The sequence below is a fragment of the Oncorhynchus clarkii genome, chromosome 5 (assembly GCF_045791955.1).
Source record: "Oncorhynchus clarkii lewisi isolate Uvic-CL-2024 chromosome 5, UVic_Ocla_1.0, whole genome shotgun sequence".
NCBI classification, from domain to species: domain Eukaryota; kingdom Metazoa; phylum Chordata; class Actinopteri; order Salmoniformes; family Salmonidae; genus Oncorhynchus; species Oncorhynchus clarkii.
In genome coordinates, this window is record NC_092151.1 from 4,148,819 (window position 1) to 4,176,147 (window position 27,329).

At 47.1% G+C, this 27,329-nt stretch overlaps 1 protein-coding gene across 1 annotated transcript in view; it reads left to right on the forward strand.

The window, feature by feature from the left end:
• LOC139409827 (netrin receptor DCC-like) overlaps window positions 1-27,329 on the forward strand; it is a 567,888-nt gene that overhangs the window by 171,139 nt on the left and 369,420 nt on the right. Inside the window, exon 2 of the mRNA XM_071155214.1 lies at window positions 26,176-26,191. Within this exon, the coding sequence (XP_071011315.1) occupies window positions 26,176-26,191 (16 nt within the window). The remainder of the gene's footprint in view (window positions 1-26,175; window positions 26,192-27,329) is intronic.

A 27,329-nucleotide genomic window follows, 5' to 3' on the forward strand; every position in this document is an offset into this window, starting at 1 on the left:
ATTTATAATGGGACAACAGTAGGACCAGAGGCTGAGGCTAATATTATGAATGAAATACACCACACATTAATTACGGTCCAATCACAACCCACAGGGCAGCAGCGGCGTACCTAGTGTACCTGCTATGCTTGTGAATTTCTGATGTGCATATCACCAAACACGCTGCAGTACAGACAGAATGGATGGTGAATGGAGTTTATTGAATTGGCTGTTTTGAACTGGCTGTTGGCTGTTCAATATTTTTCCAAGTATCAGTATTTGATGAGAAGTGTTTGTTTGTATATTTCCTTGGTAGTGTATATGTACCCCGTTCCACTCAGAGTGGAGGCCTAGACCTGCTATGTACCCCGTTCCACTCAGAGTGGAGGTCTAGACCTGCTATGTACCCCGTTCCACGCAGAGTGGAGGCCTAGACCTGCTATGTACCCCGTTCCACTCAGAGTGGAGGCCCAGACCTGCTATGTACCCCGTTCCACTTAGAGTGGAGGCCTAGACCTGCTATGTACCCCGTTCCACTCAGAGTAGAGGCCTAGACCTGCTATGTACCCCGTTCCACTCAGAGTGGAGGCCTAGACCTGCTATGTACCCCGTTCCACTCAGAGTGGAGGCCTAGACCTGCTATGTACCCCGTTCCACTCAGAGTGGAGGCCTAGACCTGCTATGTACCCCGTTCCACTCAGAGTGGAGGTCTAGACCTGCTATGTACCCCGTTCCACTCAGAGTGGAGGCCTAGACCTGCTATGTACCCCGTTCCACTCAGAGTGGAGGCCTAGACCTGCTATGTACCCCGTTCCACTCAGAGTGGAGGCCTAGACCTGCTATGTACCCCGTTCCACTCAGAGTGGAGGCCTAGACCTGCTATGTACCCCGTTCCACTCAGAGTGGAGGTCTAGACCTGCTATGTACCCCGTTCCACTCAGAGTGGAGGCCTAGACCTGCTATGTACCCCGTTCCACTCAGAGTGGAGGCCTAGACCTGCTATGTACCCCGTTCCACTTAGAGTGGAGGCCTAGACCTGCTATGTACCCCGTTCCACTCAGAGTAGAGGCCTAGACCTGCTATGTACCCCGTTCCACTCAGAGTGGAGGCCTAGACCTGCTATGTACCCCGTTCCACTCAGAGTGGAGGCCTAGACCTGCTATGTACCCCGTTCCACTCAGAGTGGAGGCCTAGACCTGCTATGTACCCCGTTCCACTCAGAGTGGAGGTCTAGACCTGCTATGTACCCCGTTCCACTCAGAGTGGAGGCCTAGACCTGCTATGTACCCCGTTCCACTCAGAGTGGAGGCCTAGACCTGCTATGTACCCCGTTCCACTCAGAGTGGAGGCCTAGACCTGCTATGTACCCCGTTCCACTCAGAGTGGAGGCCTAGACCTGCTATGTACCCCGTTCCACTCAGAGTGGAGGCCTAGACCTGCTATGTACCCCGTTCCACTTAGAGTGGAGGCCTAGACCTGCTATGTACCCCGTTCCACTCAGAGTGGAGGCCTAGACCTGCTATGTACCCCGTTCCACTCAGAGTGGAGGCCTAGACCTGCTATGTACCCCGTTCCACTTAGAGTGGAGGCCTAGACCTGCTATGTACCCCGTTCCACTCAGAGTGGAGGCCTAGACCTGCTATGTACCCCGTTCCACTCAGAGTGGAGACCTAGACCTGCTATGTACCCCGTTCCACTCAGAGTGGGTTAACACCAGCCCATTGATCTGGGTTAACACCAGCCCGTTGATCTGGGTTAACACCAGCCTGTTGTTAATGTTGATCTGGGTTAACACCAGCCTGTTGATCTGGGTTAACACCAGCCTGTCGTTAATGTTGATCTGGGTTAACACCAGCCTGTCATTAATGTTGATCTGGGTTAACACCAGCCTGTCATTAATGTTGATCTGGGTTAACACCAGCCTGTTGTTAATGTTGATCTAGGTTAACACCAGCCTGTCATTAATGTTGATCTGGGTTAACACCAGCCTGTCATTAATGTTGATCTGGGTTAACACCAGCCTGTTGTTAATGTTGATCTGGGTTAACACCAGCCTGTCATTAATGTTGATCTGGGTTAACACCAGCCTGTTGATCTGGGTTAACACCAGCCTGTTGTTAATGTTGATCTGGGTTAACACCAGCCTGTCATTAATGTTGTTCTCGGTTAACACCAGCCTGATGATCTGGGTTAACACCAGCCTGTTGATCTGGGTTAACACCAGCCTGATGTTAATGTTGATCTGGGTTAACACCAGCCTGTCATTAATGTTGTTCTCGGTTAACACCAGCCTGATGATCTGGGTTAACACCAGCCTGTTGATCTGGGTTTACACCAGCCTGTTGTTAATGTTGATCTGGGTTAACACCAGCCTGTCATTAATGTTGATCTGGGTTAACACCAGCCTGTTGATAATGTTGATCTGGGTTAACACCAGCCTGTTGTTAATGTTGATCTGGGTTAACACCAGCCTGTCGATCTGGGTTAACACCAGCCTGTTGATCTGGGTTAACACCAGCCTGTCGATCTGGGTTAACACCAGCCTGTTGATCTGGGTTAACACCAGCCTGTCGATCTGGGTTAACACCAGCCTGTTGATCTGGGTTAACACCAGCCTGTTGATCTGGGTTAACACCAGCCTGTTGATCTGGGTTAACACCAGCCTGTCGATCTGGGTTAACACCAGCCTGTCGATTTGGGTTAACACCAGCCTGTTGATCTGGGTTAACACCAGCCTGTTGATCTGGGTTAACACCAGCCTGTCGATCTGGGTTAACACCAGCCTGTTGATCTGGGTTAACACCAGCCTTTTGTTAATGTTGATCTGGGTTAACACCAGCCTGTTGATCTGGGTTAACACCAGCCTGTTGTTAATGTTGATCTGGGTTAACACCACCCTGTTGTTAATGTTGATCTCGGTTAACACCAGCCTTTTGTTAATGTTGATCTGGGTTAACACCAGCCTGTTGTTAATGTTGATCTGGGTTAACACCAGCATGTTGTTAATGTTGATCTGGGTTAACACCAGCCTGTTGTTAATGTTGATCTGGGTTAACACCAGCCTGTTGTTAATGTTGATCTGGGTTAACACCAGCCTGTTGTTAATGTTGATCTGGGTTAACACCAGCCTGTTGTTAATGTTGATCTGGGTTAACACCAGCCTGTTGATCTGGGTTAACACCAGCCTGTTGTTAATGTTGATCTGGGTTAACACCAGCCTGTTGATCTGGGTTAACACCACCCTGTTGTTAATGTTGATCTGGGTTAACACCAGCCTGTTGTTAATGTTGATCTGGGTTAACACCAGCCTGTTGTTAATGTTGATCTGGGTTAACACCAGCCTGTTGTTAATGTTGATCTGGGTTAATGCCAGCCTGTTGTTAATGTTGATCTGGGTTAACACCAGCCTGTTGTTAATGTTGATCTGGGTTAACACCAGCCTGTTGTTAATGTTGATCTGGGTTAACACCAGCCTGTTGATCTGGGTTAACACCAGCCTGTTGATCTGGGTTAACACCAGCCTGTTGTTAATGTTGATCTGGGTTAACACCAGCCTGTTGATCTGGGTTAACACCAGCTTGTGTCTGTTTTTTTATGTGTCCTGTTCCACTCATGTACGTGTGTGGTGTGAAATATATTATATATTATTATTTGCAAATCCCACTCTCCCATAGACACCCTCAGAGAGTGACCCTGGAATAATTAGGGTTAAGTGCGTTGCTCAAGGGCAGATCATCCGATTCTTCACCTAGTCAGCTCGGGGATTCTATTCAGCAACCTTTCAGTTCCTGGCCCAACGCTCTAACAGCAAGGCTACCTGCTGCTCCGATGTCTAAAGACTATTGATAAATACAGAGAAATGCAATGTTGTGGGGTGGAAAGATGTGGGGATGGAAAGCTGTGGGGATGGAAAGATGTGGGGATGGAATGCTGTGGGGATGGAAAGATGTGGGGATGGAATGCTGTGGGGATGGAAAGATGTGGGGATGGAAAGATGTGGGGATGGAAAGCTGTGGGGATGGAAAGCTGTGTGGATGGAATGCTGTGGGGATGGAAAGCTGTGGGGATGGAAAGCTGTGTGGATGGAATGCTGTGGGGATGGAAAGCTGTGGGGATGGAAAGATGTGGGGATGGAAAGATGTGGGGATGGAAAGCTGTGGGGCTTGAAAGCTGTGTGGATGGAATGCTGTGGGGATGGAAAGCTGTGGGGATGGAAAGATGTGGGGATGGAAAGCTGTGGGGTTGGAAAGCTGTGGGGATGGAAAGATGTGGGGATGGAATGCTGTGGGGATGGAAAGATGTGGGGATGGAAAGCTGTGGGGCTTGAAAGCTGTGTGGATGGAATGCTGTGGGGATGGAAAGCTGTGGGGATGGAAAGATGTGGGGATGGAAAGCTGTGGGGATGGAAAGATGTGGGGATGGAAAGCTGTGGGGATGGAAAGCTGTGTGGATGGAATGCTGTGGGGATGGAAAGCTGTGGGGATGGAAAGCTGTGTGGATGGAATGCTGTGGGGATGGAAAGCTGTGGGGATGGAAAGATGTGGGGATGGAAAGATGTGGGGATGGAAAGCTGTGGGGCTTGAAAGCTGTGTGGATGGAATGCTGTGGGGATGGAAAGCTGTGGGGATGGAAAGATGTGGGGATGGAAAGCTGTGGGGTTGGAAAGCTGTAGGTATGGAATGCTGTGGGGATGGAATGCTGTGGGGATGGAAAGCTGTGGGGATGGAAAGCTGTGGGGATGGAAAGATGTGGGGATGGAATGCTGTGGGGATGGAAAGCTGTGGGGATGGAAAGATGTGGGGATGGAAAGATGTGGGGATGGAAAGCTGTGGGGCTTGAAAGCTGTGTGGATGGAATGCTGTGGGGATGGAAAGCTGTGGGGATGGAAAGATGTGGGGATGGAAAGCTGTGGGGATGGAAAGATGTGGGGATGGAAAGATGTGGGGATGGAAAGCTGTGGGATGGAAAGCTGTGTGGATGGAATGCTGTGGGGATGGAAAGCTGTGGGGATGGAAAGATGTGGGGATGGAAAGATGTGGGGATGGAAAGCTGTGGGGATGGAAAGCTGTGTGGATGGAATGCTGTGGGGATGGAAAGCTGTGGGGATGGAAAGCTGTGTGGATGGAATGCTGTGGGGATGGAAAGCTGTGGGGATGGAAAGATGTGGGGATGGAAAGATGTGGGGATGGAAAGCTGTGGGGCTTGAAAGCTGTGGGGCTTGAAAGCTGTGTGGATGGAATGCTGTGGGGATGGAAAGCTGTGGGGATGGAAAGATGTGGGGATGGAAAGCTGTGGGGTTGGAAAGCTGTGGGGTGCTGTGGGGAAAGCTGTGGGGATGGAAAGCTGTGGGGATGGAAAGCTGTGGGGATGGAAAGATGTGGGGATGGAATGCTGTGGGGATGGAAAGCTGTGGGGATGGAAAGATGTGGGGATGGAAAGATGTGGGGATGGAAAGCTGTGGGGCTTGAAAGCTGTGTGGATGGAATGCTGTGGGGATGGAAAGCTGTGGGGATGGAAAGATGTGGGGATGGAAAGCTGTGGGGATGGAAAGATGTGGGGATGGAAAGATGTGGGGATGGAAAGCTGTGGGATGGAAAGCTGTGTGGATGGAATGCTGTGGGGATGGAAAGCTGTGGGGATGGAAAGATGTGGGGATGGAAAGATGTGGGGATGGAAAGCTGTGGGGATGGAAAGCTGTGTGGATGGAATGATGTGGGGATGGAAAGCTGTGGGGATGGAAAGCTGTGTGGATGGAATGCTGTGGGGATGGAAAGCTGTGGGGATGGAAAGATGTGGGGATGGAAAGATGTGGGGATGGAAAGCTGTGGGGCTTGAAAGCTGTGTGGATGGAATGCTGTGGGGATGGAAAGCTGTGGGGATGGAAAGATGTGGGGATGGAAAGCTGTGGGGTTGGAAAGCTGTAGGTATGGAATGCTGTGGGGATGGAATGCTGTGGGGATGGAAAGCTGTGGGGATGGAAAGCTGTGGGGATGGAAAGATGTGGGGATGGAATGCTGTGGGGATGGAATGCTGTGGGGATGGAAAGCTGTGGGGATGGAAAGCTGTGGGGTGGAAAAAGGCTGGAAAGCTGTGGGGATGGAAAGCTGTGGGGATGGAAAGCTGTGGGGATGGAAAGCTGTGGGGATGGAGAGCTGTGGGGTGGAAAGCTGTGGGGATGGAATGCTGTGGGGATGGAATGCTGTGGGGATGGAATGCTGTGGGGATGGAAAGCTGTGGGGATGGAAAGATGTGGGGATGGAAAGCTGTCGGGTGGAAAGAGGCTGGAAAGCTGTGGGGATGGAAAGCTGTGGGGATGGAAAGCTGTGGGGTTGGAAAGCTGTGGGATGGAAAGCTGTGGGGATGGAAAGCTGTGGGATGGAAAGCTTTGAGCTGGAAAGCTGTGGGATGGAAAGCTGCGAGCTGGAAAGCTGTGGGGATGGACTGGGCACATAGAAACTAGCTGTCTGTCTGTGAGCCTGGAGTTGCTGAGGCTAGACGAGGGGCCCTTCATCTGAGCCAGAAGTCAGCCCCATCATCTGAGGGGTGAGTGGCTAGCTGAGCTGTTGTCTGTGTGACCCAGCTGGTGTTACTGGGCCAGCCCGACCAGATGGGTCCTGCTCCAGCCTAAGCCTCAGTTCCTATCCCCAGGGAAGCTGTTACTCAGACTAGGCCAGCTTGGATCACTGATTGGTCTCATCAGCACAGAATAGGACACCACCGCATGCCCCTGCTGTATCATTATGGCTAACTGCCACCTTAACTACAGCCAGAGACATGCTAAAATAAAGTAGCTTTCACATCAAGTAAACCCTAAACTGAGACATGCTAACATTGTTGTGGAAAATCTTGAGTCAAATATTTGCACAGATACCCGGAACTTGTGAATTCAATTTAGACTTTATTACAAACGTAACAGAGCCGAGCACTTCCATGGAAAATACTAAATTCTCATGTCACAGAGTTCTGCCTTTATAGGATTCTGTCTTTGCATAACGTATAGAGTCTCCTCCCTCTATATGAAAATAGTTTCCCTTGACCTTTCTCCACCATTATCTTTCCATCTCAGTTTTAGCTTGTTAACGCCCACATCTGACAGCCATATATGTTATAATGGTAGCAGGGGGCCTGGTCCTTATTGTTCCATTCCTTATGTAGCTATTCTGTCTCAGCTCTTCAAAGTGGACAGCCTAGACGCTGCTAATAATGGAAACGTAATCATAGTCATGAGTTTTGCTCCCACAACATAAAGTAGCTTTCAAATCAAGTAAACCCTAAACTAAGACATGCTAACATAAAGTAGCTTTCAAATCAAGTAAACCCTAAACTGAGACATGCTAAAATAAAGTAGCTTTCACATCAAGCAAACCCTAAACTGAGACATGCTAACATAAAGTAGCTTTCAAATCAAGTAAACCCTAAACTGAGACATGCTAACATAAAGTAGCTTTCAAATCAAGTAAACCCTAAACTGAGACAGGCTAACATAAAGTAGCTTTCAAATCAAGTAAACCTTAAACTGAGACATGCTAACATAAAGTAGCTTTCAAATCAAGTAAACCCTAAACTGAGACATGCTAACATAAAGTAGCTTTCAAATCAAGTAAACCCTAAACTGAGACATGCTAACATAAAGTAGCTTTCAAATCAAGTAAACCTTAAACTGAGACATGCTAACATAAAGTAGCGTCTAAGTAAAGAAGCGGGTGTTTAGGTAATACAATAAAATTATGTTTTGGGGTATATTTCCATGACTCATGACTCCTGGGCTACTAACACTAGAATGTTGTAAAAATACATTTTATTCAACCTCAAACACATTGATTGAAGCTTGTTTTGTAAACCTGAATATAACGCAAAGGCAGCATAGGAATCAACAACAACAAAAAAAAAAAAGGAAGTTATAAACCTGTCAAGAAACATGAATATGAAATTGTTATTCTGGGCAGACAGCTCCACTTTGGGCCTTTTGAAGCCTCGGGAAGGAGGCAGAGGAAATAAAATTAAAAAAGTGTAATTTGATCAAACGTACCAAGTAATCAGGGTTACGCCGTGGTTATCACACAGTCATCCTCTAACATGGTCTCCTCTGCCAAGAAAGGATGGCACACTGCCACCAGGATGCTCCCTGCTACCCACTCAGTACATCGATCAAAGATATAATGAAATATATCACACGATGAACTATATAACGTAATGACATGTAATGGGGCAGGCAGGCAGGCCGCTTTTATTATGATTATATTTGGATAATGCCCCTGAGGTATAACTGAAGACATGCTTAACTTAAACACGGCTGATGTCTGAAGGTAGTGTTGAATATAATAGTGTGTAGGATGTACAGTGCCGCCCTACAAAACAGTTTACGTTGCTGAATGTAAGTGGTTTCCACAAGCACACGGAGTAGCCAGACAAATAGAAATAAAAGTACCCCCCCCCCCCCCCACCTCCCCTCCCCTCCCTCTGGGTTAAGATTTGTTTTGATAAACACACTCTATTTGGGGGTGGCCTCTGGTGCATTCTAATTCTACGTTATATTTTCAGGCAGCAACTATCAGGAAATAACACTGATCATTTAAAAAAACAACAACACTTTTACAGTGTCAGATTCATCAGCTGTTGTACAATATATTTAAAAGACAGCAAAAATGTAATTTTGACAGCACTGGGCCTTTAAGAACCCTTTAAGAGTCTGCTGACTTCCACAGGCTACAAGCTTCCCTTTAAGAGTCTGCTGACTCCCAAAGGCTACAAGCTTCCCTTTAAGAGTCTGCTGACTCCCACAGGCTACAAGCTTCCCTTTAAGAGTCTGCTGACTTCCACAGGCTACAAGCTTCCCTTTAAGAGTCTGCTGACTCCCAAAGGCTACAAGCTTCCCTTTAAGAGTCTGCTGACTTCCACAGGCTACAAGCTTCCCTTTAAGAGTCTGCTGACTCCCAAAGGCTACAAGCTTCCCTTTAAGAGTCTGCTGACTCCCACAGCGTCAAGCTTCCCTTTAAGAGTGCTGACTCCCACAGGCTACAAGCTTCCCTTTAAGAGTCTGCTGACTTCCACAGGCTACAAGCTTCCCTTTAAGAGTCTGCTGACTTCCACAGGCTACAAGCTTCCCTTTAAGAGTCTGCTGACTTCCACAGGCTACAAGCTTCCCTTTAAGAGTCTGCTTACTTCCACAGGCTACAAGCTTCCCTTTAAGAGTCTGCTGACTTCCACAGGCTACAAGCTTCCCTTTAAGAGTCTACTGACTTCCAAAAGCTACAAGCTTCCCTTTAAGAGTCTGCTGACTCCCACAGGCTACAAGCTTCCCTTTAAGAGTCTGCTGACTCCCACAGGCTACAAGCTTCCCTTTAAGAGTCTGCTGACTTCCACAGGCTACAAGCTTCCCTTTAAGAGTCTACTGACTTCCAAAAGCTACAAGCTTCCCTTTAAGAGTCTGCTGACTCCCACAGGCTACAAGCTTCCCTTTAAGAGTCTGCTGACTCCCACAGGCTACAAGCTTCCCTTTAAGAGTCTGCTGACTTCCACAGGCTACAAGCTTCCCTTTAAGAGTCTGATGACTTCCACAGGCTACAAGCTTCCCTTTAAGAGTCTCCTGACTCCCACAGGCTACAAGCTTCCCTTTAAGAACTCTTTAAGAGTCTGCTGACTCCCACAGGCTACAAGCTTCCCTTTAAGAGTCTGCTGACTCCCACAGGCTACAAGCTTCCCTTTAAGAGTCTGCTGACTCCCACAGGCTACAAGCTTCCCTTTAAGAGTCTGCTGACTCCCTCAGGCTGCAATCTTCCCTTTACGAGTCTGCTGACTTCCACAGCGTCAAGCTTCCCTTTAAGAGTCTGCTGACTCCCACAGGCTACAAGCTTCCCTTTAAGAGTCTGCTGACTTCCACAGGCTACAAGCTTCCCTTTAAGAGTCTGCTGACTCCCACAGGCTACAAGCTTCCCTTTAAGAGTCTGCTGACTTCCAAAAGCTACAAGCTTCCCTTTAAGAGCCTGCTGACTTCCACAGGCTACAAGCTTCCCTTTAAGAGTCTGATGACTTCCACAGGCTACAAGCTTCCCTTTAAGAGTCTGATGACTTCCACAGGCTACAAGCTTCCCTTTAAGAGTCTGCTGACTCCCACAGGCTACAAGCTTCCCTTTAAGAGTCTGCTGACTTCCACAGGCTACAAGCTTCCTTTTACGAAGCATTCGGTCAGCTATCTGCAATACAGGTATGATTGATGAAGGAAGCAGGTGTTTAACATGGAATATGATAGACAGAAAGCAGCATTTGACGACTCCATTGTCAGATTAAATCAGTATCTTTAATAATACCATATAAATATCATTAGCTATTAAAACAATTCAATTTGTTTTCTTTTATCATATTTTGGACCAGAGTGAGGCTCCATCTCCACTAGCCTACCTACTGCTCCTGCAGTGTTGAGGATTCACCATCTTCATTGAATGTTTTCATCATTTTTCCACAGATAATTGCCAAAAAGCATTACCAGTATGCAAATTAGGGAGCCAAATGAACAGCTCTTTCACCAATGCAATTCGGTAGACTACTGATGAGTCGCTCACCTTAACGTCACTGTCTGTTAAGTCCTAATGGACTTCATTTAGAAAATACAAACGGGATCTTTAGTTTACGTGTCTCGATGCGATACCATGAACATATAACTAACTACATTGTACGATTTATCAATGGCGCAAGACATGTGATCGACTTCATTCAGTCAGTTTTTTATAAACTAGTCAAGAATGCGGTCTGTCAATCAAAGCACAGTAACTAGCCGATCCGCTCTACCGTTATGTGGCTGCGTATGAAACATTGCACCAGGGTCCAACGTTAACTTTTGGCCCAAAATATACTGTCCTGAACAGAATTTCTACTGGCCCGGAAACGGTGTAGTTCCTAAATGCATTTTGGGTCATACAGACCCTAACGATTGGCATGCTCTCTCTCTATATATATTCAGATATGTATTAATAACGGTTTAATATAATTTAGCAATGCAAGTCATTACTCTAATGCACTGAAAAGATGCTGGCCCCGAGCGGGCCATTGACGACATCCATTGGCCCAATATATTTTTACTGGCCTGGGCCGTGATTAATGTCGAACTCTGCAAAGCGAAAGAAAATAAATGAATGTGGATTCCGATCGTCAACACATACATGGGACGTACAAATCCATGCCCCTCTCCCAGTGACAGCGGTCACCACACACGCACCCAGCCATGAACCGAGAGGCGGGACTAAAAGCTCACGTTGTGACTGACAGGCGCTTGTCCTATCAATAGATCGCTAGAAGAGGCATATCGTTCGTTCTAGCAGCGGGAGAGGGCTCGGAAAACTTTTTTTCTGACAAGATAATTAATTAAAAAGTGACTAAGGTAATCGCCAGTATAGCGGAAAACACTGGTCGAATATTATAGTTTGTAGGATATCCAGTGTAGCTGTACACAACAGAAAGAGTGGTGGGTTGAATAGTAGTGGTCCTGTACATTGCTACCATACACAACAGAGAGGTGGTGGGTTGAATAGTAGTGGTCGTGTACATTGCTGCCATACACAACAGAGAGAGTGGTGGGTTGAATAGTAGTGGTCGTGTACATTGCTACCATACACAACAGAGAGAGTGGTGGGTTGAATAGTAGTGGTCCTGTACATTGCTACCATACACAACAGAGAGAGTGTTCTGAGGACAGCCACTCAGCATAGCCTTTGTATGACTCTATCCCTCTTGAATTATTTATGAGGCTGGAATATCTAGGCTTTTCATTCAGGATGGAATATCTAGGCTTTTCATTCAGGATGGAATATCTAGGCTTTTCATTCAGGATGGAATATCTTGACTTTTCATTCAGGATGAGATATCTAGACTTTTCATTCAGGATGGAATATCTAGGCTTTTCATTCAGGATGGAATATCTTGACTTTTCATTCAGGATGAGATATCTAGACTTTTCATTCAGGATGGAATATCTAGGCTTTTCATTCAGGATGGAATATCTAGACGTTTCATTCAGAATGGAATATCTAGGCTTTTCATTCAGGATGGAATATCTAGGCTTTTCATTCAGGATGGAATATCTAGGCTTTTCATTCAGGATGGAATATCTAGGCTTTTCATTCAGGATGGAATATCTAGGCTTTTCATTCAGGATGGAATATCTAGGCTTTTCATTCAGGATGGAATATCTAGGCTTTTCGTTCAGTTATTTTGCCATCTAGTTCATTCTCTTCACTCACAGATAGTATTAATGATAGAGATGTCTGTATTATGGTCTGTGTTGTGGTGCTCCATGTTACCTGGGTCACTAGATGATGACCAGGTTTAGAGACTAACTCAGTCAGGAAGCGAAGGTTTTGTTCTGGTTAACCGTGACGAGATTGGCCCCTGCATTCACCCACACAACGACTCTGCCAAACCAGATGATCACAGCTCACAGTGGAAAAAACCACCTGAACCAAACCACTTTCCCTTCAAAGGAAACACAAAGCCCTGTGGTCTGTGTGGGTCCTACGGCCTGGTCTGTTGGCCTTGTTTCTTCTCCCCTATCCCCCTCCCCCTGCCATGTCAGTGTTTGGTGGGGTGGGAGGAGGGTTATCCTCACAGCAAGACCATGAGGGAACAGAGAATAGATCAGAAGAGATCCATCCACCAGTCGTCCGCCGTCTAGCCATGGGCTAAGCCTACCCCGGCCCAGTCTTGGCCCATGCTGACTCTGAAAGTATAGATCTCTACAAAAGTCCTGGCCCTGGCCCATGTTGACTCAGCCTGTCATTGGGCCAGACCTGACACACCTGATGCCCACACCTGTTCTGGTTTGGTCTGGTGCAGGCCTGGAGACCGGAAGTTCAGAGGTCAGTGGTTCAGAGGTCAGGCCGAGTGTGCCTCTGCCCTCTTTAATGAGGCTTAAGATAATACAGAGCCAGACGTGCCAGGGTCAAAGATCAAATACCGCCCGCAGGGAGGGAGGGGGGAGGGAGGGAGATGAAAAGGAAAGGGAGGAGGGATGTGAGGAAGCAGGAGGCAAAACGTCCCAAATGGGCAGTTGAACGTTTGCAGAAGAAGGGAGGAGGCAGAAAGCTGTCCCACGGGGTTCAGGAGAAATAGGTCTGAGCAGCATGGAAAGCCTTAATGCTGATGTTAGTATTCTATACAGACCACCCTTCAACTCTTCATTAATGCAAGCCATGCCAGACGCAGCACTCTAGAGAGAGAGAAATGCACAGAGAAAAAGACAGACAGAGAGAGAGAGACAGAGGGAGAGAGAGAGAGAGAGAGAGAGAGAGAGAGAGAGAGAGTGAGATAGCGAGAGAGAGAAAGGACAGAGAGAGAGGGAGGAGAGACAGAGAGAGATAGCGAGAGAGAGAGAGGAGAGAGAGAGGGGAGAGAGAGAGGGAGGTGAGAGACAGAGAGAGATAGCAAGAGAGAGAGGAGAGAAAGAGTGAGGAGAGAGAGAGGAGAGAGAGAAAGGAGAGAGAGAGGAGAGAAAGAGTGAGGAGAGAGAGAGAGAGAGAGAGAGGAGAGAGAGAGGAGAGAGAGATAAGTAGCCACTCTGTTTCCCCTGATCAGATAGAGTGAGAGCGGGAGGAAGGAAGGAAAGCAGCTTTCACTGGCCTCCATGCACCATACACAGCAGAAATGATTAAACCCATAAGAGGATAATACTAAACTTCTTCCCCTGTAAACCCATTCTGTTCTGCTCTGTTCTGTTCTACTCTGCTCTGTTCTGCTCTGTTCTGTTCTGTTCTGTTCTGTTCTACTCTGTTCTGCTCTGTTCTGCTCTGTTCTGCTCTGTTCTGTTCTGTTCTGTTCTGCTCTGTTCTGCTCTGTTCTACTCTGCTCTGTTCTGCTCTGTTCTGTTCTACTCTGCTCTGTTCTGCTCTGTTCTGTTCTGTTCTGTTCTACTCTGTTCTGCTCTGTTCTGTTCTGTTCTACTCTGTTCTGCTCTGTTCTACACTGTTCTGTTCTGTTCTGTTCTGCTCTGTTCTACTCTGTTCTGCTCTGTTCTGCTCTGTTCTGTTCTGTTCTACTCTGTTCTGCTCTGTTCTACACTGTTCTGTTCTGTTCTGCTCTGCTCTGTTCTGTTCTACTCTGTTCTGCTCTGTTCTGCTCTGTTCTGTTCTGTTCTGTTCTACTCTGTTCTGCTCTGTTCTACACTGTTCTGTTCTGTTCTGTTCTGCTCTGCTCTGCTCTGTTCTGTTCTGTTCTACACTGTTCTGTTCTGTTCTGTTCTGCTCTGTTCTACTCTGTTCTGCTCTGTTCTGCTCTGTTCTGTTCTGTTCTGTTCTACTCTGTTCTGCTCTGCTCTGTTCTGCTCTGTTCTGTTCTGTTCTGTTCTACTCTGTTCTGTTCTGCTCTGTTCTGCTCTGCGCTGCTCTGTTCTGCTCTGTTCTGTTCTGTTCTGTTCTACTCTGTTCTGTTCTGTTCTGCTCTGTTCTGTTCTGCTCCTGTTCTGTTCTGCTCTGTTCTGTTCTGCTCTGTTCTGCTCTGTTCTGTTCTGCTCTGTTCTGTTCTGCTCTGCTCTGTTCTGTTCTGCTCTGCTCTGTTCTGTTCTGCTCTGTTCTGCTCTGTTCTGCTCTGTTCTACACTGTTCTGTTCTGCTCTGTTCTGCTCTGTTCTGTTCTGCTCTGTTCTGCTCTGTTCTGTTCTGCTCCTGTTCTGTTCTGCTCTGTTCTGTTCTGCTCTGTTCTGTTCTACTCTGTCATGTTCTGCTCTGTTCTGCTCTGTTCTACACTGTTCTGTTTTTCTCTGTTCTGCTCTGTTCTGTTCTGCTCTGTTCTACACTGTTCTGTTCTGCTCTGCTCTGTTCTGCTCTGTTCTGCTCTGTTCTACACTGTTCTGTTCTGCTCTGTTCTGCTCTGTTCTGTTCTGCTCTGTTCTGCTCTGTTCTGTTCTGCTCCTGTTCTGTTCTGCTCTGTTCTGTTCTGCTCTGCTCTGTTCTGTTCTGCTCTGCTCTGTTCTGTTCTGCTCTGCTCTGTTCTGCTCTGTTCTGCTCTGTTCTACACTGTTCTGTTCTGCTCTGTTCTGCTCTGTTCTGTTCTGCTCTGTTCTGCTCTGTTCTGTTCTGCTCCTGTTCTGTTCTGCTCTGTTCTGTTCTGCTCTGTTCTGTTCTACTCTGTCATGTTCTGCTCTGTTCTGCTCTGTTCTACACTGTTCTGTTTTTCTCTGTTCTGCTCTGTTCTGTTCTGCTCTGTTCTACACTGTTCTGTTCTGCTCTGTTCTGCTCTGCTCTGTTCTGTTCTGTTCTACTCTGCTCTGTTCTGTTCTACTCTGTTCTGTTCTGTTCTTCTCTGTTCTGTTCTGTTCTGCTCTGTTCTGTTCTACTCTGTTCTGTTCTGCTCTTGTTCTGTTCTGTTCTGCTCTGTTCTGTTCTGCTCTGTTCTGCTCTGTTCTACACTGTACTGTTCTACTCTGTTCTGTTCTGCTCTGTTCTGCTCTGTTCTGTTCTGTTCTGTTCTGCTCTGTTCTGTTCTGTTCTACTCTGTTCTGTTCTGTTCTGCTCTGTTCTACACTGTTCTGCTCTGTTCTGTTCTGTTCTGCTCTGTTCTGTTCTGCTCCTGTTCTGTTCTGCTCTGTTCTGTTCTGCTCTGTTCTGCTCTGTTCTGTTCTGCTCTGTTCTGTTCTGTTCTGCTCTGCTCTGTTCTGTTCTGCTCTGTTCTGTTCTGCTCTGCTCTGTTCTGCTCTGTTCTGTTCTACTCTGTTCTGTTCTGCTCTGTTCTGTTCTGCTCTGTTCTGCTCTGTTCTACACTGTTCTGTTCTGCTCTGTTCTGCTCTGTTCTGTTCTGCTCTGTTCTGCTCTGTTCTGTTCTGCTCCTGTTCTGTTCTGCTCTGTTCTGTTCTGTTCTGTTCTACTCTGTCCTGTTCTGCTCTGTTCTGCTCTGTTCTACACTGTTCTGTTTTTCTCTGTTCTGCTCTGTTCTGTTCTGCTCTGTTCTACACTGTTCTGTTCTGCTCTGTTCTGCTCTGCTCTGTTCTGTTCTGTTCTACTCTGCTCTGTTCTGTTCTACTCTGTTCTGTTCTGTTCTTCTCTGTTCTGTTCTGTTCTGTTCTGCTCTGTTCTGTTCTACTCTGTTCTGTTCTGCTCTGTTCTGTTCTGTTCTGCTCTGTTCTGTTCTGCTCTGTTCTGCTCTGTTCTACACTGTACTGTTCTACTCTGTTCTGTTCTGTTCTGCTCTGTTCTGCTCTGTTCTACACTGTTCTGTTCTGCTCTGTTCTGCTCTGCTCTGTTCTGTTCTGTTCTACTCTGTTCTGTTCTGTTCTGCTCTGTTCTGTTCTGCTCTGCTCTGCTCTGTTCTGCTCTGTTCTGTTCTGTTCTACTCTGTTCTGTTCTGCTCTGTTCTGCTCTGTTCTACACTGTTCTGTTCTACTCTGTTCTGTTCTGCTCTGTTCTGCTCTGTTCTGTTCTGTTCTGTTCTGTTCTGCTCTGTTCTGTTCTGTTCTACTCTGTTCTGTTCTGTTCTGTTCTGTTCTGCTCTGTTCTGTTCTGTTCTGTTCTGCTCTGTTCTACACTGTTATGTTCTACTCTGTTCTGTTCTGTTCTGTTTTGTTCAGCTCTCTTCACTTTGGATGCAGGCTGATTCTTCAAAGTGAGAGTTTTTTAATACTCTTTCATCACCACAACTGCCATGTTCATTCAATACCATCTGATCGTCTGTCTCATGAATACAGTATTAGTGTCTTTGCTTTGTTCAAAGAGAGCAGGTCATGAAACATGCTGTCTGTTGTCCATTTGCTTGGGTTGTGGGTTTATTATTTTTCACACTATTGAAAACCTCCTGACTACAAACCATTCAAGCAAAACTCAAAGCCGCTGCCTATTACCAGGCTTTTGACATGATATTTGTAGGAAATATGAATCTGGGTTTTTGTAAAGCAGTGAAGTCTTTCTACCGGTAATGAATAGAGATATGTGTGGTTTGCATGATGCATCTGGCCTGTTGAGTGCTGTAAGCAGAGCAGAGAGAGGGAGGGAGTGGTGTGTTGCCTGGCTCTAGCCAGACGGTAAGAAGAGTGGTGTGTTGCCTGGCTCTAGCCAGACGGTAAGAAGAGTGGTGTGTTGCCTGGCTCTAGCCAGACGGTAAGAAGAGTGTTGTGTTGCCTGGCTCTAGCCAGATGGTAAGAAGAGTGTTGTGTTGCCTGGCTTTCAATTTCAATTTCAAGTAGGACTATCCAGGCGGTAAGGCTTGAACAAGACAGTAAGGCTCTAGCCAGCAGTAAGGCTCTGGCCAGGCGGTAAGGCTCTAGCCAGACGGTAAGGCTCTAGCCAGACGGTAAGGCTCTAGCCAAACGGTAAGGCTCTAGCCAGACGGTAAGGCTCTAGCCAGACGGTAAGGCACTAGCCAGGCGGTAAGGCTCTAGCCAGACGGTAAGGCTCTAGCCAGACAATAAGGCTCCTACCAGGCCGTATGGCTCTAGGTAGACAATAAGCCTCTAGCCAGACAATAAGGCTCTAGCCAGATGGTAAGGCTAACCAGACTGTAAGGCTCTAGCCAGACAATAAGGCTCTAACCAGATGGTAAGGCTCTAGCCAGACGGTAAGGCTCTAGCTAGGCGGTAAAGCTTTACAATAAGGCTCTATCTAGACAATAAGGCTCTAGCTAGACAAAAAGGATCTAGCCAAACGGTAAGGCTCTAGCCAGACGGTAATGCTCTAGCCAGACAGTAAGGCTCTAGCCAGACGGTAAGGCTCTAGCCAGACGGTAAGGCTCTAGCCAGACGGTAAGGCTCTAGCAAGACGGTAAGGCACTAGCCAGGCGGTAAGGCTCTAGCCAGACGGTAAGGCTCTAGCCAGACAATAAGGCTCCTACCAGGCCGTATGGCTCTAGGTAGACAATAAGCCTCTAGCCAGACAATAAGGCTCTAGCCAGATGGTAAGGCTAACCAGACTGTAAGGCTCTAGCCAGACAATAAGGCTCTAGCCAGATGGTAAGGCTCTAGCCAGACGGTAAGGTTCTAGCTAGGCGGTAAAGCTTTACAATAAGGCTCTATCTAGACAATAAGGCTCTAGCTAGACAAAAAGGCTCTAGCCAAACAGTAAGGCTCTAGCCAGACGGTAATGCTCTAGCCAGACAGTAAGGCTCTAGCCAGACGGTAAGGCTCTAGCCAGATGGTAAGGCTCAAGCCAGACGGTAAGGCTCTAGCCAGACGGTAAGGCTCTAGCCAGACAGTAAGTCTCTAGCCAGACGGTAAGTCTCTAGCCAGACGGTAAGGCTCTAGCCAGATGGTAAGGCTCTAACCAGACTGTAAGGCTCTAGCCAGACAATAAGGCTCTAGCCAGACAATAAGGCTCTAGACAGACGGTAAGGCTCTAGCCAGACGGTAAGGCTCTAGCTAGGCGGTAAAGCTTTACAATAAGGCTCTATCTAGACAATAAGGCTCTAGCTAGACAAAAAGGCTCTAGCCAGACAGTAAGGCTCTAGCCAGACGGTAAGGCTCTAGCCAGACGGTAAGGCTCTAGCTAGACAATAAGGCTCTAGCCAGACAATAAGGCTCTAGCCAGACGGTAAGGATCTAGCCAGGCGGTAAGGCTCTAGCCTGACAATAAGGCTCTAGCCAGACAATAAGGCTCTAGCCAGACGGTAAGGATCTAGCCAGGCGGTAAGGCTCTAGCCTGACAATAAGGCTCTAGCCAGACAATAATGCTAGCCAGATGGTAAGGCTCTAGCCAGACAATAAGGCTCTAGCCAAGCAGTAAGCCAGGCGGTAAGGCTAGCCAGACTGTAAGGATCTAGCCAGGCAGTAAGGCTCTAGCCAGACGGTAAGGCTCTAGGCAGGCGGTAAGGCTCTAGTAAGGCGGTAAACCTCTTGCTATTCAATAAGGCTCTAGCCAGACGGTAAGGCTCTAGGCAGGCGGTAAGGCTCTAGTAAGGCGGTAAACCTCTTGCTATTCAATAAGGCTCTAGCCAGACAATAAGGCTCTAGCCAAGCGGTAAGCCAGGCGGTAAGGCTAGCCAGACTGTAAGGCTCTAGCCAGACAGTAAGGCTCTAGCCAGGCAGTAAGGCTCTAGCCAGACGGTAAGGCTCAAGGCAGGCGGTAAGGCTCTAGCCAGGCGGTAGAGCTCTTGCTATTCAATAAGGCTCTAGCTAGACAATAAGGCTCTAGCCAGACGGTAAGGCTCTAGCCAGACAGTAAGCCAGGCTTTATGGTAAGTGATCAGGTTGGTATGGTAACGGCAGTGTGGGGTGTTGAGCCAAGCAATTTCTACTCTTTACCAGATGTTATCAAGTGTTAAAAGTAAACAATTCCACATGAACCATGCTGGCCGTCAGCCAAACCCCTCCCCTCTGCTCTGCAGTCTGTATAGATCTGACAGGAGAGGTTGGGGAGGGAAATGGATGTGACTCAACAGACATTTAATTACCAGCAGATATTCCTGGATTTAAGCTAACAGACCTATCTCTATTCCTGGGTCAAAACACAGAGTGGTCTTGAGAGGAGATCTTTATACTTAATGTTGACGTTAAACGATATATATTTATACAGTGCCGTAAAAAAAGTATATTTTTAACAATGAATATTAGCAGATCTTCAAACAAAACCTTATATTAGATAAAGGAAATCTCAGTGAACAAATAACACAGCAATGACATACTTAATTTATTTCATAAACACATTTATGACAACACCCACTGACCCTGTGTGGAAAAGTAATTGCCCCCATACACTCAATAACTGTTTGTGCCACCTTTAACTGCAGTGACTCCAACCAAACACTTCCTGTAGTTTATCAGTCCACCTTTAGCTGCAAAGACTCCAACCAAACACTTCCTGTAGTTTATCAGTCTCCCTTTAGCTGCAAAGACTCCAACCAAACACTTCCTGTAGTTTATCAGTCCACCTTTAACTGCAATGACTCCAACCAACCACTTCCTGTAGTTGTTGATCAGTCCACCTTCAGCTGCAAAGACTTCAACCAAACTCTTTCTGTAGTTGTTGATGAGTCCACCTTTACCTGCAAAGACTCCAACTAAACACTTCCTGTAGTTGGTGATCAGCCCACCTTTAACTGCAATGACTCCAACCAACCACTTCTTGTAGTAGGTGATCAGCCCACCTTTAGCTGCAAAGACTCCAACTAAACACTTCCTGTAGTTGTTGATCAGTCCACCTTTTGCTGCAAAGACTCCAACTAAACACTTACTGTAGTTGTTGATCAGTCCACCTTTACCTGCAAAGACTCCAACCAACCACTTCTTGTAGTTGGTGATCAGTCCACCTTTAGCTGCAAAGACTCCAACTAAACACTTCCTGTAGTTGGTGATCAGTCCACCTTTAGCTGCAAAGGCTCCAACTAAACACTTCCTGTAGTTGTTGATCAGTCCACCTTTACCTGCAAAGACTCCAACCAACCACTTCCTGTAGTTGTTGATCAGTCCACCTTTAACTGCACAGACTCCAACCAACCACTTCCTGTAGTTGGTGATCAGCCTCTTACGTCGTTGTGGAAGAAATGTGTCTCACTCTTCTATGCAGAACTGCTGTAAATCAGCGACATTAGTGGGTTTTCAAGCATGAACTGCTCGTTTCAAGTCCTGCCACAACATCTCAATTGGGGATTAGGTCTAGACTAGGCCGTTCCAAAACTTCAATTCTGTTGCTTTTTAGCCATTTTCGTATAGACTTGATTGTGTGTTTTGGAAAATTGTCTTGCTGCTTGACCCAGCTGTGCTTCAGCTGAAAGATGGCCTGACATTCTCCTGTATAATTCTCTGATACAGAGCAGAATTCATGGTTCCTTCTATTAAGTCGTCCAGGTCCTGAGGAAGCAAAGCCTCCTCAAACCATCACACTACCACCATGCTGACCCCAAACCATCACACCACCACCATGCTGACCCCAAACCATCACACTACCACCACCATGCTGACCCCAAACCATCACACTACCACCACCATGCTGACCCCAAACCATCACACTACCACCACCATGCTGACCCCAAACCATCACACTACCACCATGCTGACCTCAAATCATCACACTACCACCGCCATGCTGACTCCAAACCATCACACTACCACCACCATGCTGGACCCCAAACCATCACACTACCACCACCACCATGCTGACCCCAAATCATCACACTACCACCACCATGCTGACCCCAAACCATCACACTACCACCACCATGCTGGACCCCAAACCATCACACTACCACCACCATGCTGACCCCAAACCATCACACTACCACCACCATGCTGACCCCAAACCATCACACTACCACCACCATGCTGGACCCCAAACCATCACACTACCACCACCACCATGCTGACCCCAAACCATCACACTACCACCACCATGCTGACCCCAAACCATCACACTACCACCACCATGCTGGACCCCAAACCATCACACTACCACCACCATGCTGGACCCCAAACCATCACACTACCACCACCACCATGCTGACCCCAAACCATCACACTACCACCACCATGCTGACCCCAAACCATCACACTACCACCACCATGCTGGACCCCAAACCATCACACTACCACCACCATGCTGGACCCCAAACCATCACACTACCACCACCACCATGCTGACCCCAAACCATCACACTACCACCACCATGCTGGACCCCAAACCACCACACCACCACCACCATGCTGACCACACTACCACCACCATGCTGACCCCAAACCATCACACTACCACCACCATGCTGACCCCAAACCATCACACTACCACCACCATGCTGACCCCAAACCATCACACTACCACCATGCTGACCCTAAACCATCACACTACCACCACCATACTGACCCCAAACCATCACACCACCACCATGCTGACCCTAAACCATCACACTACCACCACCATACTGGCCCCAAACCATCACACTACCACCACCATACTGACCCCAAACCATCACACTACCACCATGCTGACCTCAAACCATCACACTACCACCACCATGCTGACCCCAAACCATCACACTACCACCATGCTGACCCTAAACCATCACACTACCACCACCATACTGACCCCAAACCATCACACCACCACCATGCTGACCCTAAACCATCACACCACCACCACCATGCTGAACCCCAAACCATCACACTACCACCACTACCACCATGCTGACCCCAAACCATCACACTACCACCACCATACTGACCCCAAACCATCACACTACCACCACCATACTGGCCCCAAACCATCACACTACCACCACCATACTGACCCCAAACCATCACACCACCACCATGCTGACCCTAAACCATCACACTACCACCACCATACTGACCCCAAACCATCACACCACCACCATGCTGACCCTAAACCATCACACTACCACCACCATGCTGACCCTAAACCATCACACTACCACCACCATACTGACCCCAAACCATCACACCACCACCATGCTGACCCCAAACCATCACACTACCACCATGCTGACCCTAAACCATCACACTACCACCACCATACTGACCCCAAACCATCACACTACCACCACCATGTTTGACCGTTGGTATGAGGTTCTTACAGTGGAATGCAGTGTTTGGTTTTCACCAGACATAATGGGACCCATATCGTCCAAAAAGTTGATCAAACTTGAGTCAACTTTTTGGACTACATGGGTTCCATTATGTCTGGATGCCTGGATGGATGGATGGGTGAATGGATGGATGGGTGGATGAATGGATGGATGGGTGGATGAATGGATGGATGGATGGGTGAATGGATATATGAATGGATGAATGGATGGATGGATGAATGGGTGGATGGATGAATGGGTGGATGAATGAATGGGTGGATGTATGAATGGGTGGATGGATGGATGAATGGGTGGATGGATGGATGGGTGGATGGATGAATGGGTGAATGGATGAATGGGTGGATGAATGGATTAATGGGTGGATGGATGGATGGGTGGATGGATGGATGAATGGGTGGATGGATATATGAATGGATGCATGAATGGGTGGATAGATGGATGAATGGGTAGATGGATATATGAATGGATGGATGAATGGGTGGATGGATGAATGGGTGGATGGATGAATGGGTGGATGGATGAATGGGTGAATGGATGAATGGGTGGATAAATGGGTGGATGGATGGATGAATGGGTGGATGGATATATGAATGGATGCATGAATGGGTGGATAGATGGATGAATGGGTAGATGGATATATGAATGGATGGATGAATGGGTGGATGGATGAATGGGTGGATGGATGAATGGGTGGATGGATGAATGGGTGAATGGATGAATGGGTGGATAAATGGGTGGATGGATGGATGAATGGATGGGTGGATGGATGGATGGATGGGTGGATGGATGAATGGGTGGATGGATGAATGGGTGGATTGGTGGATGGATGGATGAATGGGTGGATGGATGAATGAATGGGTGGATAGAGTCTGATGTTGGGTCAGAGGAGAGAGTGCAGGAGGTTGGGCAGGAGATGAAGATGTCACGATAATGTTAGAAGTGAGGGAAGGGCAGACTGAAGGTGGTGAAGGAGGATCGATAAGAGTGGCTAGAGGTTTTACTTATGGGCCCAGATGGGATGGGACTGAAGAGATAAGCAGCACGCAGATCCTATCTCAATACTGCAGATAGAGGCACAAAGAACAACACTGCAGACCACGGTTGTGTCCCAAATGGCACCCTATGGAACTCCATAAGGGCCCTGGTCAAAAGTGCACTACATAGGGAACAGGTTATCATATGGGATACCCGCCAGTCCATTCAGAGGACAGAGCCAGGGTCAGAGGACAGAGCCACGGTCAGAGGACAGAGCCAGGGTCAGAGGACAGAGCCAGGGTCAGAGGACAGAGCCAGGGTCAGAGGACAGAGCCAGGGTCAGAGGACAGAGCCAGGGTCAGAGGACAGAGCCAGGGTCAGAGGACAGAACCAGGGTCAGAGGACAGAGCCAGGGTCAGAGGACAGAGCCAGGGTCAGAGGACAGAGCCAGGGTCAGAGGACAGAACCAGGGTCAGAGGACAGAGCCAGGGTCAGAGGACAGAGACAGGGTCAGACAGAGACACTTTTCAGACCTGGGTTCAAATACTATTTGATATCGTTCAGATGTTTTTTGAGTGTTTGCTTTAGCACCAGATGGACAAGGTGCCAGATGGACAGGGTTTGAGATGTGATTCCATTGTACCAGACAAGGTGCCAGATGGACAGGGTTTGAGTTGTGGTGCCAGATGGACAGGGTTTGAGTTGTGGTGCCAGATGGACAGGGTTTGAGTTGTGATTCCATTGTACCAGACAAGGTACCAGATGGACAGGGTTTGAGTTGTGATTCCATTGTACCAGACAAGGTGCCAGATGGACAGGGTTTGAGTTGTGATTCCATTGTACCAGACACGGTGCCAGATGGACAGGGTTTGAGTTGTGATTCCATTGTACCAGACAAGGTGCCAGATGGACAGGGTTTGAGTTGTGATTCCATTGTACCAGACAAGGTGCCAGATGGACAGGGTTTGAGTTGTGATTCCATTGTACCAGACAAGGTGCCAGATGGACAGGGTTTGAGTTGTGATTCCATTGTACCAGACAAGGTGCCAGATGGACAGGGTTTGAGTTGTGATTCCATTGTACCAGACAAGGTGCCAGATGGACAGGGTTGGAGTTGTGATTCCATTGTAACAGACAAGGTGCCAGATGGACAGGGTTTGAGTTGTGATTCCATTGTACCAGACAAGGTGCCAGATGGACAGGGTTTGAGTTGTGATTCCATTGTACCAGACAAGGTGCCAGATGGACAGGGTTGGAGTTGTGATTCCATTGTAACAGACAAGGTGCCAGATGGACAGGGTTTGAGTTGTGATTCCATTGTACCAGACAAGGTGCCAGACGGACAGGGTTTGAGTTGTGATTCCATTGTACCAGACAAGGTGCCAGATGGACAGGGTTTGAGTTGTGATTCCATTGTACCAGACAAGGTGCCAGATGGACAGGGTTGGAGTTGTGATTCCATTGTAACAGACAAGGTGCCAGATGGACAGGGTTTGAGTTGTGATTCCATTGTACCAGACAAGGTGCCAGATGGACAGGGTTTGAGTTGTGATTCCGTTGTACCAGACAAGGTGCCAGATGGACAGGGTTGGAGTTGTGATTCCACTGTACCAGACAAGGTGCCAGATGGACAGGGTTGGAGTTGTGATTCCATTGTACCAGACAAGGTGCCAGATGGACAGGGTTTGAGTTGTGATTCCATTGTACCAGACAAGGTGTCAGGTGGACAGGGTTTGAGTTGTGATTCCGTTGTACCAGACAAGGTGCCAGATGGACAGGGTTTGAGTTGTGATTCCATTGTACCAGACAAGGTGCCAGATGGACAGGGTTGGAGTTGTGATTCCATTGTACCAGACAAGGTGCCAGATGGACAGGGTTGGAGTTGTGATTCCATTGTACCAGACAAGGTGCCAGATGGACAGGGTTGGAGTTGTGATTCCATTGTACCAGACAAGGTGCCAGATGGACAGGGTTGGAGTTGTGATTCCATTGTACCAGACAAGGTGCCAGATGGACAGGGTTGGAGTTGTGATTCCATTGTACCAGACAAGGTGCCAGATGGACAGGGTTGGAGTTGTGATTCCATTGTACCAGACAAGGTGCCAGATGGACAGGGTTTGAGTTGTGATTCCATTGTACCAGACAAGGTCCATCAAGGCACAAATAAATAATTTGAAATGATTATGAAAAAAGTACCTGAACCCAGGTTTGTTAAAGGGATACATACGTAGGGCTATTGGCAATTTGTCATTGTATCTACTTCCCCAGAGTCAGATGTTTCTGTGTCCAGTATGAAGGAAGTTTGAGGTAGTTTCGGGAGCCAATGCTAACTAGCGTTAGCACAGTGACTGGAAGTCTATGGGTATCTGCTAGCATGCTAGTTGATGAAGGGCCTTGATTGTCATAATCCTATAGTATCTCTTTAAATGCTTTTTGATCTAAGAACTCATAATAATAAATACCAAATGTGATTCCAGAACATAATATTTCACAAAGGTGTTATTATGCACAGCGTGTTGGTTCAAAGGAATTCTCACATCTATGCTGTTTGCTCGAGGTGTTTTACAAAGGTGTTAATAAACGTTTAGTTATGTTGTCTTGTATTTTGGGTCTGTGGTGTTGCTTTTATTGAACTGTGAATATTTATAACCAGAAGGAAGGGGTTTATTTTACCTTGCCTAAACAGTGTCATTTGGGATGCAGTGTAATGTTTAAGAAAGAGCACCACCTCAAGTTCTGTTACCTCAAGTTCTGTTACCTCAAGTTCTGTTACCTCAAGTTCTGTTACCTCAAGTTCTGTTACCTCAAGTTCTGTTACCTCAAGTACTGTTACCTCAAGTTCTGTTACCTCAAGTACTGTTACCTCAAGTTCTGTTACCTCAAGTACTGTTACCTCAAGTTCTGTTACCTAAGTACTGTTACCTCAAGTTCTGTTACCTCAAGTTCTGTTACCTCAAGTACTGTTACCTCAAGTTCTGTTACCTCAAGTTCTGTTACCTCAAGTTATGTTACCTCAAGTTCTGTTACCTCAAGTACTGTTACCTCAAGTTCTGTTACCTCAAGTACTGTTACCTCAAGTTCTGTTACCTCAAGTTCTGTTACCTCAAGTTATGTTACCTCAAGTACTGTTACCTCAAGTTCTGTTACCTCAAGTTCTGTTACCTCAAGTACTGTTACCTCAAGTTCTGTTACCTCAAGTTATGTTACCTCAAGTACTGTTACCTCAAGTTCTGTTACCTCAAGTTCTGTTACCTCAAGTACTGTTACCTCAAGTTCTGTTACCTCAAGTACTGTTACCTCAAGTTCTGTTACCTCAAGTTCTGTTACCTCAAGTTCTGTTACCTCAAGTTATGTTACCTCAAGTACTGTTACCTCAAGTTCTGTTACCTCAAGTTCTGTTACCTCAAGTACTGTTACCTCAAGTTCTGTTACCTCAAGTTATGTTACCTCAAGTACTGTTACCTCAAATACTGTTACCTCAAGTTATGTTACCTCAAGTTCTGTTACCTCAAATACTGTTACCTCAAGTTATGTTACCTCAAGTTCTGTTACCTCAAGTTATGTTACCTCAAGTACTGTTACCTCAAATACTGTTACCTCAAGTTATGTTACCTCAAGTTCTGTTACCTCAAGTTCTGTTACCTCAAGTTCTGTTACCTAAGTACTTCTACCAGAATGTAGCCGTGAAATAGCAAGGCTGTAGCCTACTGTCTCAACTAGAAAGTAAATGCATTAAAATACTCGGCTTTAAGTCAGTGTTGAGCATGCAATGCTGTAACGGCTGTTGGTGGAAGAAGGTGAGGACCAAAGTGCATGTTCATGGAACGTGTTCATGTTATTTATTAAACTGAACACTAAATACAACAAGTAACAAAA